An 18,038-nucleotide genomic window follows, 5' to 3' on the forward strand; every position below is an offset into this window, starting at 1 on the left:
ATGTATCTTTGGAACCACCTCTCCGCTTTTTGCTTTTCACTTTTTTTTTTTTTTTTTTTTTTTTTGAGACGAAGTCTCACTCTTTTGCCCAGGCTGGAGTGCAGTGGCACTATCTCAGCTCACTGCAACCTCTGCCTCCCGGGTTCAAGTGATTCTCCTGCCTCAGCCTCACGAGTAGCTGGGATTACAGGCGCCTGCCACCATGCCCGACTAATTTTTGTATTTTTAGTAAAGACGGGGTTTCACCGTGTTGGCCAGACTGGTCTTGAACTCCTGACCTCAAGTGTTCTGCCCGCCTCGGCCTCCCAAAGTGTTGGGATTACAGGCGTGAGCCACTGCGTCCAGCCTCCATCTGTCTGCTTTTCTAAGTTGGGAAGTTGTTGATGGGTTTGTGTAGGTGAAGGTTAGTCCCCATCTCTCTGGAACTATGGGTTGTCTATGAGGTGGACAGAAGTGCTTTTCTAATATTTAAAATACTTAACAGTAATAATTAGGCTGGGCATGGTGGCTCAGGCCTATAATTGCAGCACTTTGGGAGGCCAAGGCAGGAGGATCGCTTGAAGCTGGGAGATGGAGACCAGCGTGGGCAATAAAGTGAGACCTCATCTCTACAAAAAAAGAAAGGGAAAGTAGCTGGGGGTGGTAGCACATGCCTGTAGTCCCAACCACTCAGGAGGCTGAGGTGGGAAGGATCGCCTGAGCCCAAGAATTCAAGTTGTGATCGTGCCACTGCATTCCATCCTGGGTGACAGAGTGAGACCCTGTCTCAAAAGAAGGAAAGAAAAAGCAATAATTCTGGTATTTCACTAGAGGATTGGAAGACAGCTGGAATCTAATCTGCTTGAAGCAGTCAAACCTGATGGCATTTTGTGAGGCGTTATGCTGGTTGTTCACCTCTTCTGTTATAGGTTTTCTTCACGTATTGACTTCACATAGTCTACTAATTTCCATGTTGCTGATCTGCTTCTGGGTAACCTTTAATAAAAATTTTTTTTTTTTGGCCCCCTAGTCTAAGACTCTAATAAAATCTTTATCTACATGATGGACTTTCAAATAGATGGTCATTATGTTGCCTCCAGGATGTGTGGTGTCTGAAAGAGGGAGTTTCTGTAGAGTTTCTGCCCTGAAATCTCCTTACACTCTTTTCTAAATATCTAACTATATATGAAATATGCTGTGTGGCCCTTGAGATGGAGGTCCAATAGGAACACAGGATGCCAGGAACTTGGTCCTTGGAGGAGAGAACCGGAGCTGGTCCCTGGCCATATGTGGGAGTAACAGCACATTATCTCAAAAGAATAAAACTCATTGGAGCTGTATTTTGTGGTGGACGTTTTGCCTTAGTCTCTAACTGCAGCTGAATACATCTCAGTGTCTGTGTCTGAAGAATTTGATCTTTGACTATATTTTCAGATAATCTTCAGAGTAGTATAAGCATCAAGGCATTTAAATGATTTCACCCCCCAAAAGGAAGAGTCCTCCAGATTTTAGCCATATCTGATTTTTAGTGCCTCTCAGAATTCAGTGATTTAAAACCCCTTTGGAGTCCTAACAGTTTTGTGGTGTCATTGAGATACCATAGAAAGATAGAAGGTATTTCTTTTTTTTTTTAATTATTTATCAAGAGAAACTATTTGCTAGCCCACATATTCATGTTTCATAGTTCAGGAACACAGGTTAGTGACAAAACTAATAGGTAATTCAACCCAAAGGAACTTTTTTTTTTTTTTTGAGACAGAGTCTCGCTCTGTCACCCAGGCTGGATCTTGGCTCACTGTAACCTCCGCCTCCCAGGTTCAAGCGGTTCTCCTGCCTCAGCCTCCCGGAGTAGCTGGGATTACAGGCATGTGCCACCACACCTGCTATATTTGTATTTTTAGTAGAGACGAGGTTTCACCATGTTGGTCGGACTGATCTTGAACTCCTGACCTCAGGTGATCCGCCTGCCTCACCTCCCAAAGTGTTGGGATTACAGGCATGAGCCATTACGCCTGGCCAAAGAAACTCCTTATATTCCAAAATTACTTTGCACTCTGAAAAATACCGGCTTTTCTCATCTAAAAATTCTTTCATGAAGTCATAATTTCTGTAGAAATCTGGGTATGCCTTCTTTCTTGGTTCAGCCACAGCAAATTTACAGAGAACTACAGCTCCCAGGGATACAACGAATGCTCCAATATGAAAGTGCAGGCCGGGCGCGGTGGCTCACGCTTGTAATCCCAGCACTTTGGGAGGCCAAGGCGGGCGGATCACGAGGTCAGGAGATCGAGACCACGGTGAAACCCCGTCTCTACTAAAAATACAAAAACAGCCGGGCGTGGTGGCGGGCGCCTGTAGTCCCAGCTACTCAGAGAGGCTGAGGCAGGAGAATGGCGTGAACCCGGGAGGCGGAGCTTGCAGTGAGCCGAGACTGCGCCACTGCACTCCAGCCTGGGCGACAGAGCGAGACTCCATCTCAAAAAAAAAAAAAAAAAAAAAAAGAAAGTGCAGATGTGCCATGGTAGTTAACTGTCCTTGATAGGTATGTCAGACTCATTACCAGTGTTCTTCCTGCCTGATGGAGAAATGGATGGCCAGCAGCTATTTCATAGTTATATAATTACTTACTCTGGAGAGTTTTCTTATTTTAAGCTAGTAATCTTTTTTTTTTTTTTTTTTTTTTTGAGGTGGAGTCTTGTTCTGTCACCCCAGGCTGGAGCGTAGTGGCGCAATCTCAGCTCACTGCAACCTCCGCCTCCCAGGCTCAAGTGATTCTCCTGCTTCAGCCTCTGAAGTAGCTGGGACTACAGGCGCCCGCCACCACACCTTTCTAATTTTTTTGTACTTTCAGTAGAGACGGGGTTTCACTGTATTAGCCAGGATGGTCTTGATCTCCTGACCTCGTGATCCACCTGTCTTGGCCTCCCAAAGTGCTGGGATTACAGGTGTAAGCCACTGTGCCCGGCCATTAGTAATCATTTTTGATAGGGGGTCCTAAATAAAGCCCCCAGATAATCTAAAAAGGTCAGTGCTGTGACCAGAGCTTTGGCTTCACCTTTCCTAGATGTAGGAAAATTTTATTTCCATGTTTTCCCATTTTTAATAATAGGACACGTGAATATTGCTAATATAAGGTAGTAGATTTGTACCTAAGATGAACTCCGTGTATAAAACCAGTGTTTTAGATAATTGAAATTAGCGTGAGTGACAAGAGCTTTTATTTGCGTTCTGAAATGGAGAGACAGCAGTTTATTTTTATTTTTTATTTTTATTTTTGAGACAGGGACTCACTTTGTTACCCAGGCTGGAGTGTAGTGGTGCAATCTTGGCTCACTGCAACCTCTGCCTTCCAAGCTCAAGCAATCCTCCTGTCTCAGCCCCTCAAGTAGCTAGGACTATAGGCATGAGCCACCAAGCCTGGCTAATTTTTTTTTTTTTGTAGAGACAGTATCTTGCCATGTTGCCCAGGCTGGTCTCAAACTCCTGAGCTCAGGCAATCCACACATCTCAGCCTCCCAAAGTGCTAAGATTACAGGTGTGAGCCACCCTGCCTAGCAGAGATAGCAGTGGTTTTTCAAAAGATAACATGGTGAGGAATAATTCCCCAGTAGGAAGGTGTGTACGCCGGTCTCCCAGTAACCTTAGAACTTGTTTACCTCTGCCTTAGTCCTGTCAACTTGTCTCCACTGTGCTTAACTCTTTCAGTTAAGCTACAGTAGGGTAGTGGTGAAGAAAAGGAGTCAGAGTTTACCATTCATGCCAGAAACCTAATCTGTGAGACCAGGCTTTTGCATCTTTCTTTCAGTTGTACGGAAGCTTCTCTCTTCAGCTTTGGTCTTCAGTGGGATTGGTGATAGGAAATAAGTCCAGGAAGCTCGTCATTTCATATGTGAGCAGTTTAGACAGTCTAATTTTAAGTGCTCTGTGGTTTTGTGTTCCTTTTAGAACCATTTCTCCCATCCTTCTACATGTGTGCTTTCTAGATTTGACCGTATTTTCATTCAATTGTAAATGTGCTAGGTGAGACTTAGCTGATTCAGGGATGGCTCACATGTACTATTTTGTCACAGCACAGGTAATCCGGTGGCTTCTTATTAAAGCATAATCATGAGCAGGGAATGCTTCAGCACCTTTGTTTCTCCTTTCTTTCTTTTTTTCTTTTTTCTTTTTTTTTTTTGAGATGGAGTTTTGCCCTTGTTGCCTAGGCGCTGGAGTGCAATGGCGTGATCTTGGCTCACCTAAACCTCTGCCTCCTGGGTTCAAGTGATTCTCCTGCATCAGCCTCCCAAGTAGCGGGATTATAGGCACCCGCCACCATGCCTGGCTAATTTTTTGTATTATTAGTAGAGACAGGGTTTCTCCATGTTGGTCAGACTGGTCTCGAACTCCTGACCTCAGGTGATCCACCCGCCTTGGCCTCCCAAAGTGCTGGGATTATAGGCGTGAGCCACTGCGCCTGGCACTTCTCCTTTCTTTTTGTGCATTTCATTTTGATTTCCCCTGTATCACTTTGGACGTCAGTTCTGAAAATTCTTCACATACCTCCTTTCCTCCACTTAGCACATTTGACACAGCTGATTTCAAAAGGGTCTTTACTAAAAAATGTATTTAGGGAAGCACAGATTTCTAATCTTTAGGAATCCAGTAAAAACAGGAAAGAGGGCTGGGCGCGGTGGCTCACGCTTGTAATCCCAGCACTTTGGGAGGCCGAGGTGGGCGGATCACAAGGTCAGGAGATCGAGACCATGGTGAAACCCTGTCTCTACTAAAAATACAAAAAATTAGCCGGGCGTGGTGGCGGGCGCCTGTAGTCCCAGCTACTCGGAGAGGCTGAGGCAGGAGAATGGCGTGAACCCGGGAGGCGGAGCTTGCAGTGAGCTGAGATTGCGCCACTGCACTCCAGCCTGGGCGACAGAGCGAGACTCCGTCTCAAAAAAAAAAAAAAAAAAACAAACAGGAAAGAGGTTCAGTGGACTCTAGATTCTCTCCTTGACCTAAATTAATTCTGTTCTCGCTGTTCGTTGATGGGCTGGCACATCTCAGGTCCCCTGCTGAGTTTCCTTTTTTCCTTGTTCCCTGTTTGTTCTTAGCCAGGTGGCCGCAGGATGCCATGGTTTCCTAGCTCCTGTGATAGGACCCAGGAATCTAAACAATCTTCATCTCTTCTTTAGAGACAAATGACAACATAGATTCCCTCTCTTTCTTCTCCCAGATTACTCTAGACATCTATACACATTTCTGGTTTCTGAGGGATGTGCCAGTCTCTAGTAGCTTGGAAGGGCAGGTTCCAAGTAGGGTTGACAGCCCTACTTACATGAAGAACACTCCCTACGTTTCCCTTCTCCTCAAAGTACAGGAGGATTGTTCTCTCTCACCCTCATAACTATGCCTAATCTATATCAGTGTCTACAGTCTCATATACAAAGGGAAGAATAGGCTTGAATTTAAGAAATCATTAGATTCCCTTGGTTATAAGATTTAGAGAACAAACGTGTTTTCATGTTTGTTTTCTGCTATAGTGTTTTTGTCTGTGATTTTTGAAGGTGTTTTGGTATCTTTTCCTGTCAAAGTCCATGTCAATGCTTTTTTATTTCTGAAATTAATTAGAAATTAGTTTTCATAAAATCCAGAGCTATACAGCCCAAGTTTTATGTGTTGTTCTTTTCTGTTAGAGTGACTTATCAGTTTATTTTCTCTTCAGCTCTTTTCAGTTCAATTAATTTTATTATTTTTCCTTTGGATTGTATCATACAGTAAAAAACAAATTAAAGACACATTTGCCAAAACCAAAAATACTGTTGCCAGAATTTTACTTAGCATTCCTGACTTACCAAGTTTAACTTCAATTACACAAATTTTATGAATTTTAAAAAGGATATGATACTTTATCGTGATACTTATAGTGCTTAAGTGGATATATTTAATTTTAGAAGAGGTAATAGAAATACTGGATTTATAAACTAATTTTTAATGAAATGTTGAGGAAATCTGCAAATATACCTGTGAAATGTGAAGGCACTAAAGATGCTTCACTTTATTCTATAAACACATAGCAAATGTGGCTGGGCATGGTGGCTCATGCTTGTAATCCCAGCACTTTGGGAGGCCAAGACAAGTGGATCTCTTGAGCTCAGGAGTTCGAGACCAGCCTGGGCAACATGGTGAAACCCTGTCTCTACAAAAAAAAAAAAAAAAGCCGGGCTTGGTGACACACACCTGTGTTTTCAACTACTTGGAAGGCTGATGATATGGGAGGATCACTTGAGTCCAAGAGGTCGAGGCTGTAGTGAACTGTGTTGCACCACTGCACTCTAGCCTGGACAATAGTGTGAGACCCTGTCTCAAAAAAAAAAAAAAAAAAAGACTGCATATCAAACCCAAGTGGTTAATCTGAGGTTGTAAAAATATGTTGGCAAAATAATTTGGATTTCTAACTGAACTTCTTAGAGTATATACCTGCTGATCTGCATTTTTAGTGTGTGTCTGTGCCTGCCCAACTAAAGAATCTGGTGACCAGGTATTGTCTTGCAATTGCTGTAGAGACAGTGCCTGCCTAGCTCTTAAAATAGTCCTGACCTTGTTCGCCACCATATCTGATTGCAGTCTCTTTTTCCCTGCCAAGGTTTTTTATTCATTGTCGCTTTCTAGGCTTGCTGTGTTGTTGCATTAAAATAGACCACAAAAAAATACTCATATGATTTCTCCTAAATTTGGTTCAACAAGTTCTTTAGTCTGGTTCTTCTCCTTAGTATCATTATTATTGTCATTGAGACAGCATCTTGCTATGTTGCCCAGACTGGTCTTGAACTCCTGGCCTCATGCAGTCCTTCCACCTTGGCCTTCCAAAGTGTTAGGATTACAGGTGTGAGCCACCATACCTGGCCTGATTCATCCTTTTTTTTTTTTTTTTTTTTTTTTTTTTTCCCTGAGACAGGATCTGAATCTGTCACCCAGGCTGGAGTGCTGTGGCATGATTTCAGCTGATTGCAACCTCCACCTCCTGGGCTCAAGCCATCCTCCCATCTCAGTCTCCTGAGTAGCTGGGACTATAGGTATACACCACCACGCCTGGCTAATTTTTTTTTTTTTTTGGCAAAAGTGAAGTTTTGCCATGTTGCCCATGCTGGTCTCAAACTCCTGGGCTCAAGTGATCCTCCAGCCTTGGCCACCGGAAGTGCTAGGATTACAGGCATAACTACCACAGCTGGCCTGATTAATCTTTTATAGTTGAGATTATTTATGTGTTTGTCTGATTTTTTCTCCTTTTTAATCTCTTTTGTATCATTGATAAAAACAGTCTAATCCTCCTCCTCATCCTTCTGTATTTTGCTTTGATTTTTTCCTTGTTATTGTGGCTATTCTCATTTGGGTACATTTAAACCTATTTTTCCTTCATATATCAAATCTTTTTAGAGTTAAAACAGAATTTTATGTTCTCTTTATTTGCTGACTTGGAATTCTGTCATGTGGCCAACATATTTTGTTTTTCATAAAGCCACATGACCCGTTTGTTCTGGTTTTTGCTAGCTCTAGATTAGAAATGTAAACTTTTGGTTTACAACCCTAATATTTTAAAACAAAAAGAACTTGTCCCTTCATAAACGCTTTTTCATATGTTATATATTTACCCTACTATATACATCTGTTATGTATATCATAAACATACACATATTTATTCAGCCAGATTTATTGTGTAGTTACTATATGCCAGGTACTACTCTGGGCACTTAGGATACTCATATAACTGACATTATCATAATAAATAATAAACAGTAGACATCGTCAGTAAGTAAAGTATGTAATATGCCAGAAGGGGATAAATGCCTTAATGGAGAAAAGAAAAGGTAGAGCCAATTAAAGGGGGCAGAGGGTGCAGGTGGTGTTGTAGTTTAAACTAGGGAGGGTAGGATAGACCTTTCATTGAGAAAGAGACATTTTGATCAAAGACTTTTGAAGGAGGTGAGGGAGTTGGCCATGTGGTTATCTGGGGGAAGAATGTTTAGGCAGAGGGAATGACTAGTGCACAGAACCTAGGGAATATATATATGCCTGATGTGTTTGAGGAACATCATGAAGGCCAGTATGGCTGGAGTGGGATAATAAGCAATGGAGAGAGAAGGGTAGGAAGTGAAGGCAGAAAGAAAATGGGGGTGGGAAAGAATGCAGAGCTTGTGGACTTTTTATGTTTTGACAGTCTTATGACAAAAAGTGAAATGGCAGCCAGGCACGGTGGCTCATTCCTGTAATCCCAGCACTTTGGGAGGCTGAGGCAGGCAGGTCATCTTGAGGTCAGAAGTTTCAGACCAGCCTGGCCAACATGACAAAACCCCGTCTCTACTAAAAATGCAACAATAAAATTAGCTGGGCATGGTGGGGTGTGCTTGTAGTCCCCAGCTACTTGAGAGGCTGGGGCATGGGAATTGCTTGAACCCAGGAGGTGGAGGTTGCGGTAAGCCAAGATCGCACCACCGCACTCCAGCCTGGGTGATGGAATGAGACTCTGTCTCAAAAAAAAAAAAAAAAAAAATGCCAGGCACGGTGGCTCACACCTGTAATCCCAGCACTTTGGGAGGTCTAGGCAGGCAGATCACCTGAGGTCGGGAGTTAAAGACCAGCCTGGCCAACATGAGAAACCCCGTCTCTATGGTAGGAGAATCGCTTGAACCCGGGAGGTGGAGGTTGAGGTGAGCCGAGATTGCACCATTACCACTCCAGCCTGAGCAACGAGAGCGAAACTCTCTCACACACACATACACACACACACACACACACACACACACAAGTGAAATGGTTTCTTGTTTTTTTTTTTGTTGTTTTTTTTTTGTTTTTTTGTTTGTTTTTTTGAGATGGAGTCTTACTCTGTTGCCCAGGCTGGAGTGCAGTGGCACCATCTCGGCTCACTGCAAGCTCTGCCTCCCAGGTTCCACGCCATTCTCGTACCTCAGCCTCCCGAGTAGCTGGGACTACAGGTGCCCGCCACCACACCTGTCTAATTTTTTTGTATTTTTAGTAGAGACGGGGTTTCACTGTGTTAGCCAGGATGGTCTCAATCTCCTGACCTCGTGATCCGCCCGCCTCAGCCTCCCAAAGTGCTGGGATTACAGGCGTGAGCCACCGCTCCCGGCCGGTTTCTTGTTTTAATTTGAATTTCTTTGATTAATTGTGAAGGGAGGACGTCTTTTCACATGTTCATTGGCCATCTGAGGCTACTCTTTTATGAATTGCTTTTTTTCTACTTTATAGGAATTCTTCATATACTTTGTCTATTATTTTGCTAGCTGTAAAAATTGCAGGCCGGGTGCTGTGGCTTACACTTGTAATCCTAGTACTTTGGGAGGCCTAGGTGAGCAGATCACTTGAGCTCAGGAGTTCGAGACCAGCCCAGGGAACATGGCGAAACCCCATCTCTACAAAAAATACAAAAATTAGCTGGACGTGGTGACACATGCCTGTAGTCCCAGCTACTTGGGAGGGCTGAGGTAGGAGGATGGCTTGAACCTGGGAGGTCAAGGCTGCAGTAAGCCGAGATCACACCACTGAACTCCAGCCTGGTGACAAAGCAAGACCGTTTTCAAAAAACAAAACCATCTCCTAATCTGACTCTTATCTTCACTTATGGTTCTCGTATGCAAAAAAATAAATTTAGTTTGGCTGGGAGTGGGAACGGGGATTGCAAATGGGCATGAGAGTTCTTTTGGGGGTAATAGAAATGTTTTAAAATTGGATTTGAGAGATGGTTGTACAATCCCGTAAATTTACTAAAAGTCATTGTACTGTATACTTAGTGAATTTTATGGTATGTAAATTATAGTTCAATAAAAGCGTTAAAATTTAAGTAATTTTTGGAATCTGCTTAGCTAGGAAGGAATTAAAATTTAAAAAAATTTAATATATATAATTTTAATATGGCCTAATTTCCATATTTCCAGCTTCCTATTGTGGTTTGTGTGTTTTATGTTTTGTTTATGGAATTTTCCCTAGGCTATGGTCAAAAGGCATTTAAAAACTTTCTCTAGTTTATTTTCTTTTTGAGACAGCGTCTTGCTCTGTCACTCAGGCTGGAGTGCAGTGACACAATCTTGGCTCACTGCAACCTCTGCCTCCCGAGTTCAAGCAACTCTCCTGCCTCAGCCTCCTGAGTAGCTGGGACTACAGGTGCATGCCATAACACTTGGCTAATTTTTATATTTTTAGTAGAGACAGGGTTCGCTGATCTTGAACTCCTGACCTCAGGTGATCAGCTGGCCTCGGCCTCTCCTGCTGGGATTACAGGTGTGAGTCACCACACCTGGCCTAGTTTAAAGTTTTATTTTGCACATTTAGGTCCTTAATATGTTGGGAATTTACTTTGGAGTACTGTTGGAGGTAGCGATGTAGTTTTATCTGTATATAGATCCAGTTATTCCAGCTCCATCTATGACATATATAATCTTTCCCCCTTTGATTAAATGGGGATTTTAATACTACCTCAGTCACACACTCCACTCCCATGTCAATTTGTCTGTTTCTAAGATCGCTGTTCTGTTTTGTTGATCTCTTTGCAAAATATCACACTTTTAATTGCTATAATTTCATAAAAAGTCTTCCTGTCTGAGAAGGCAGGTTGTCTCTCATTACTCTTTGACATTGCTATCTAGCTACATTTGGCCTTTACTCTTCCACCCAATAGTGTCAGCTTTGTCAAATTCATTAGAAAATTATCTTGGGATTGGCCGGGTGTGGTGGCTCAAGCCTGTAATCCTAGCACTTTGGTAGGCCGAGGTGGGTGGATCACGAGGTCAGGAGTTCGAGACCATCCTGGCCAACGTAGTGAAACCCTGTCTCTACTAAAAATACAAAAAAATTAGCAGGGCATGGTGGCGGGCGCCTCTAGTCCCAGCTACTTGGCAGGCTGAGGCAGGAGAATGGCGTGAACCCGGGAGGTGGAGCTTGCAGTGAGCTGAGATGGTGCCACTGCACTCCAGCCTGGGGGACAGAGCCAGACTCTGTCTCAAAAAAAAAAAAGAAAATTATCTTAGGATTTTGATTGAAATTGCATTGTTTCAATATTGAGTCCTCCCTCACATAAATATCTTTTATTATCAAAATTTCTTTTTCTGTCTTTGGTGCTTGAATCAAGAATATGTCTTCTTTTAGATCCTTCAGTAGTTTTATTATTTGTCGCATAATTTTTAAAGATTTATGGGTATTTTGTAGTTTTAGTTGCTATTATGAATGGTATATATTTAAACAGTTTTCATTTTTGGATTTATACCAGTTTTTTGCTGGTATAGAGAAATTTTGATTTTTGTTCTCTTATTATTCTTTTTTTTGTTTTGTTTTTGAGACGGAGCCTCACTCTGTCGCCCAGGCTGGAGTGCATTGGTGCGATCTCGGCTCACTGCAACCTCTGCCTCCCCGGTTCAAGTGATTCTCCTGCCTCAGCCTCCCAAGTAGCTAGGATTACAAATGAGCACCACCATGCCTGGCTAAGTTTGTATTTTTAGTAGAGACGGGGTTTCACCATGTTGGCCAGGCAGGTCTCTGACTCGTGACCTCAAGTGATCCACCCACCTCAGCCTCCCAAAGTGCTGGGATTACAGGCTCCTATTAGTAAGTCTTAATAGTAATATTCACAAATTTGAGTGCACAGCTCAGTGGATTTTTATAGTATTCACCATGTCACCTCCACCTTTGTGCTCCTTTTCAATCAATATTTTCCGAGTAACTGCTGTTCTCTATCATCATTTTGAATTTTGTATGAGTAGAATTACACTATATTTTCGTATAAAGAGTTTCCTTAGTGTCTAGATTCTTTCTTGCCACATCATATCTGTGAGATACATCTGTGTCGTATGTGGCAGTAGTTGGTTCTTTTTTTTCATTGTTTTGTAGTATTCTTTTGTACGAATATACCACAGTTTATCCATTTTAATTTTTTTACAGAATTAAATATCCTATTTATTAATTTACAAACCATAATGAAACCTGATAGTCATTTCATGTCACCGACAGCTCTTGCTTTGAAAAAGGAAAACATTAATATACAAATTTAAGCCAGCTGTGGTGGCTCATGCATGTAATCTCGGAGACTCCAGGGGCCCAGGTGGGAGGATCACTTAAAGCCAGGAGTTTGAGACCAGCTTGGGTGACATAGCGAAACCCTGTCTTCTTTTTTTTTTTTTTTTTTTTTTTTGAGACGGAATCTCGCTCTGTCACCCAGGCTGGAGTGCGGTGGCACGATCTCAGCTCACTGCAAGCTCTGCCTCCTGGGTTCGTGCCATTCTCCTGCCTCAGCCTCCCGAGTAGCTGGGACTATAGGCGCCCGCCACCACACCGGGCTAAATTTTTGTATTTTTAGTAGAGACGAGGTTTCACCGTGTTAGCCAGGATGGTCTCGATCTTCTGATCTCGTGATCTGCCTGCCTTGGCTTCCCAAATTGCTGGGATTACAGGCGTGAACCACTGCGCCCGGCCAACCCTGTCTTTAAAAAAAAATTTTTTTTTAAGTTAGCCAGGCATGGTGAATATGCTTGTAGTCCCAGCTATTTTGGTGGCTGAGGTGAAAGGATCCCTTGATCCCAGGAGTTAGAGGCTGCACTGAGCCATGATCATACCATTGTACTCCAGCCTGGACCACAGACCCCAACTCTAAAAAGGAAAACAACAACAAAAAATTACATTTCATTAACATGAGAAACTTCTTTTTACTTGAATGGAGACATAATTCCTTTTGGAGTTCAATGATATGTTCAAGGAGTTTGTTATTGTAACCAGAAAGTCAACCTAACTATTGTAACTAATATTTTTGTGGTAAAAAATTATTTCCATTTGTTGCAATTCACCAGTGAGAAAAAAATCAGAATCTCAGCCAGTTCTTTTCATAAATAGCATTCTTTGCATTTTACGCAATAATTATCTTAAAATGTGTAACTAAAGTATTAACAAATCAAATAAAGGACAGAGTCTCTATTGTAGCTGAGAGGTGCATAAACTCATAGCAGAGCAGTGGAACCCCATAACCTCTCCGGGAGCAGACACTTTGCAGTTGGCTACCTGAATAAGATTGGGGCTCTATTAGCAATGAAGTAGCAGAGAAAGACGTTATGCAGGCAACCAACATAATCGTCATCTACGGCCTTCTCAGACAGTAGTTTTCACAGTAGCCTCTGTGGACACCAGACTTCAGGAGTAACCTCTGGTTGATAAAAAGAGTCAGGGTTGGGTGTGGTGGCTCATGCCTGTAATCCCGGTACTGTGGGAGGCTGAGGCAGGTGGATCATGAGGTCAAGAGATCGAGACCATCCTGGCCAACATGGTGAAACCCCGTCTCTACTAAAAATACAAAAATTAGCTGGGCGTGGTGGCGTGCACCTGTAATCCCAGTTACTCAGGAGGCTGAGGCAGGAGAATCGCTTGAACCCTGGAGGCAGAGGTTGCAGTGAGCCGAGATCACGCCACTGCACTCCAGCCTAGCGACAGAGTGAGACTCCATCTCAAAAAAAAAAAGAAAAAAAAGAAAAAGGAGTCAGAGCTGTTGCTATTTCCAGGGCTGGGCACTAGGCGAGGCAAGTCCAAGCCCTTTACCTGCATCTGCAAATCCCGCAGGGTTAGGAGTGGGAGGAGACTTGGAGAAGTTAAGTGACTTACAAGGCTCCGCCCACACCTTGTAAAGCAAGGCTTCACAGAGCTTGAGAGGGTTCTGGGGTACTTCCACTATTTCAGATTTCAGGGTTATTAAGAAAGTAACATCAAAACAAAGTTATAGATATGTGGTATATTTACTCTTAGGAGACTATTTCAAACACAAAAACAATGCCATGACTTTATATTGACATCATATGGAAACAAAATACCAAATGTCTAGATAGACTGAAGAGTGGACTCTGCCCTCAGTCCCGTGGAAGCTGCACAAGTTGCCACAGATCTCTCAGAGTCAGAGGAAGGGCTATTGCAATTTTTTTTTTTCTTTTTTGAGAAGGAGTCCCCCTCTGTTGCCCAAGCTGGAGTGCAGTGGCACAATCTCGGCTCACTGAAACCTCCGCCTTCTGGGTTAAAGTGATTCTTGTGCCTCAGCCTCCCAAGTAGCTGAGATTACAGGCATGTGCCACCATGCCCAGCTAACTTTTTTTTTGTATTTTTAGAAGAGACGGGGTTTCGCCATGTTGGCCAGGCTGGTCTTGAACTCCTGACCTCAGGTGATCCACCTCGGCCTCCCAATGTGCTGGGATTACAGGCGTGAACCACTGCACCCGGCCTATTTCCTTGACTCTCCTCCTGCACCACTCTTCTGGGGCACCTGGCACTGTGATCCCTCTCTTTTCCCAGCCACCCAATGATTCAGGCTAGAAAATTTAGCACTCTCCTTGTGTCCATAGTCAGAAGCATTCCCAGGGAGAAGCACAGCCAGAGATAGGCCTCCTTCAGCCTGACCAGGGCCAGGGCAGGAGCCAATCTACAGTACTGAACAGGATCCAGAGCTGCAACGACCACCTCCAGAGACCCTGACCTGCCCTCCACAATCCAACAACTCTTTTTTTAAGTATTTACTACATGGTGGAAACTGCCTTGGACTTTTGCTGTGGAAATAAGAGAGAATGATTTGGTTGTGATGACAGTGAGTTAATAGATGACAGCACAGTGGTATATTGATATGGTAGAGCTGGCATAGGGTACCTTAGGAGCCGTAGATGTGTGTACTGTACTCAGGTTTGGAGAGAATGGAGTCTAGGAATACTACCTGGGGCAGAGTTGCCTTGTCCTGAAGGCAGTATTGCCTTGTCCCAATCTGGGGACTGGGAGTACAGAATAATTGATTTTGGTGATAGCAGTGAAATAAAACATAGCTAGCTGCCTGGGCAGCTTTGGATTAAGATTTTGCAGTTTTGCAGTAGTTTTTTCTTTCTTTCTTTTTTTCTTTTTTGAGACAGAGTCTTGCTCTGTCACCCAGGCTGGAGTACAGTAGTGCCATCACAGCTCAGCAGTGATATTTTGTACTCCATTTTGTCCATAATTACAAGGTCCAGGAAAAACAACAACAAAAAACCCAATGGTTTGTCTCTTACTTATGGGACCATATTCCTGCTCTACTAATACTTTTTCTTTTTTGGTCTTAATCTTTCTGATGTAGTCTTGCTGACTACATTCCTAATTTAAAAATACACTCAGTGTTAAGAAATTTGCCAACTACTTTAAATTTTTTGAGAGAAAATTGACATTATAAAGAGGGAGTTTGAGTACAAGGAGCTTTTCCTTGTCCCACTGGTTGGTATAGAGTCAGATAGAAAGGGAATGGTCATAAATTGACAACCATAGATTTAAAGTAGAAGAAATCTGAAGCCTGAATTCCTTTGGGAAAAGCAAAACCTTAATGATCCTATAGCAGGGGTCCCTGGGTACTGGTCCATGGCCTGTTAGGAACTGGGCCTCACAGCAGGAGGTGAGTGGTAGGCGAGCAAGCAAGCAAAGCTTCATCTGTATTTATAATTGCTCCCCTTGCTTGCATTACCGCCGGAACTCTGCCTCCTGTCAGATCAGCGGTGGCATTAGATTCTCATAGGAGCATGAACCCTATTGTGAACTGCACATGTGAGGGGTCTAGGTTGAGTGCTCCTTATGAGAAACTAATGCCTGATGATCTGTCACTGTCTTCCATCACCCAAGATGGGACCGTCTAGTTGAAGGAAAACAATCTTAGAGCTCCCAAGGATTCTACATTATGGTGAGTTGTATAATTATTTTGTTATATATTACAGTGTAATAATAGAAATACAATGTACAATAAATGTAATATGCCTCAATCATCCTGAAACCATCGCCCCCACACCTGGTCCGTGGAAAAATTGTCTTCCATGAAACTGGTTCCTGCTGCCAAAAAAGTTGGGGACCACTGTCCTACAGCTCAGCAAGGCATGGCCTGCCTGGTCCTTGGCACCTTCAGTGGAGAATTTGGGAATCTCATGTGACCTAATTCCTCTGACAGAAACCCTTCCTCTGAGTGAAGGAGAGACCCTTATCAGTACTGGATATCCTAAGGAGTCTGAACAGAACAAATTCCCATTGCCTTCTGTTTTTTTCTCATTTCATCTTTGGGTGTGAAATAAACCGGGATAGGTGCTTTCCTGATGGTTGTAATGTGCTGTAGCTCTAAAATAAAATCCTTTAGATAACTCAGAAGGGAGACGAGAACTAGGAAAGGCAGAGAATGTGTGCACAAGATAGATGGAAGAGGCCAAGGTTGCATCATTCAGCAAAAATTTAACCAACTGCCTTTCATGTGCCACGTAGTATTGTACGTGCTGGGGATACACATAGTAGGGAACAAAACAGAGTCCCTGCTCTCACTCATGGAGCTCCAGGGAAATTGTGACTCGCCCAGTGTTTTGATTCCTTCTTCCTCTCTTCTTTTCTGTAGGACAGAATAATAAGCTGAATAGAATCTGACCACTGGCTTTCAGCTGGCCAGGACCTTCTATGTAGCTCTCCTTTTGTGGCCCATGTGCTGCATCCTCTGCCCTCAGTGTGCAACTGGCCCCCAACGCAATGTGTGTTTGTCAAACCATGGAAGTGGGGCAGTATGGCAAGAATGCAAGTCGGGCTGGAGACCGGGGAGTCCTCCTGGAGCCCTTCATCCACCAAGTAGGCGGACACAGCAGCATGATGCGTTACGACGATCACACTGTGTGCAAGCCCCTCATCTCCCGGGAACAGCGCTTCTACGAGTCCCTCCCTCCCGAAATGAAGGAGTTCACCCCTGAATACAAAGGTCAGTCACTGGCCAGTTTAATGAAAGCAGCAGCCTTGGGCTTATAGAGCCCTTGCCACAGTTTTTTCTTGGTTTGTTTGCCGTGATATATCATTGTAGGTCTTTTTTCTCAAAGCACTAAGTCACTTTGTTAGGTAAAATTAGAGGCTGAAAGCATCAGCAAGGTCTTTAGATCTTGAAAATTGAATTTATTAATAAGTAAAGCTGAGAAAAGGTCATAGCATTAAGTTCCATTGGTGGAAAAGAGCATGCTGTTGTCAGTGAATTTTCCCGTTTGCTGTGACACTATTCTAGGAGAGAAGAGGGAACATTTCTCTCGTCCCGGAGGAGGAATGGATACTTCCCAGGTTAAAGTGGTTGGATAGCTGGCAGTGGGGCTGTGTGTAGCCTGTGTCTATATGTGCTGGGGCAAAGAATTGTTGGTAAGAAATGCAGGGACTTTCTGGGGCCTGCAAGTCCTGACATTTGAAGGAAAAATAATTTATTTTAAAATATAAGTAAACTTTATAGGAAAGAACCTCATGAATATTAATTATACCAGAATTAACTAACTTTATTTTAAAATCTGATCTTTGTCAGTGTTTATAAATTTTTATGATTGCTCATTGTGTCGAAGTTTTTTTTTTTACGTTCTGCTTTGTAACTTAAAGTTGCGTGATTTCAGTCAGGTTAACACTGTCCTTTACTTAGGAGAGTTTCAATTTAGAAAAACCAGTGCTGTAGAATTGACTTTTTGTTTCTTAACTTTTTAAAAAAAATTTTGGTAAAATGTACATAACATTCGCCATTTTAAAGTGTATAATTTAGTGGCATTAAGCACATTCACAATGTTGTATAGCCACTGTCCGTTTCCTGAATTTTTCATCATCTGAAACAAACTCGGTACCTATTAAATAATAACTCCCCATTCTTCCATCATCTGATCCCCTGGTAACCTCTTGTTTACTTTCTGTCTCTACAGATTTGCCTATTGTAGATATTTCATAAAAGTGAAATCATTGGCCGGGCGCGGTGGCTCACGCTTGTAATCCCAGCACTTTGGGAGGCCGAGGCGGGCGGATCACAAGGTCAGGAGATCGAGCCCACGGTGAAACCCCGTCTCTACTAAAAATACAAAAAAAGGGGCCGGGCGCGGTGGCTCACGCTTGTAATCCCAGCACTTTGGGAGGCCGAGGCGGGCGGATCACGAGGTCAGGAGATCGAGACCACGGTGAAACCCCGTCTCTACTAAAAATACAAAAAAATTAGCCGGGCGTGGTGGCGGGCGCCTGTAGTCCCAGCTACTCGGAGAGGCTGAGGCGGGAGAATGGCGTGA

At 43.1% G+C, this 18,038-nt stretch overlaps 1 protein-coding gene across 4 annotated transcripts in view; it reads left to right on the forward strand.

Annotated features, from left to right (window-relative positions):
* Window positions 1-18,038, forward strand: part of IP6K1 (inositol hexakisphosphate kinase 1) — a 74,624-nt gene that overhangs the window by 28,822 nt on the left and 27,764 nt on the right. For 3 of the 4 annotated variants that reach the window (XM_058442261.1, XM_032161544.2, XM_058442262.1), the window contains one exon: window positions 16,373-16,723. The exons of the other annotated variant lie outside the window; for it this stretch is intronic. In XM_058442261.1, coding sequence (XP_058298244.1) covers window positions 16,501-16,723 — 223 coding nt within the window. In that variant the 5' untranslated portion in view covers window positions 16,373-16,500. The remainder of the gene's footprint in view (window positions 1-16,372; window positions 16,724-18,038) is intronic. 4 annotated transcript variants of the gene reach the window in all.

This window comes from Hylobates moloch, unplaced genomic scaffold (assembly GCF_009828535.3).
Source record: "Hylobates moloch isolate HMO894 unplaced genomic scaffold, HMol_V3 SCAFFOLD_8, whole genome shotgun sequence".
Lineage (NCBI taxonomy): Eukaryota > Metazoa > Chordata > Mammalia > Primates > Hylobatidae > Hylobates > Hylobates moloch.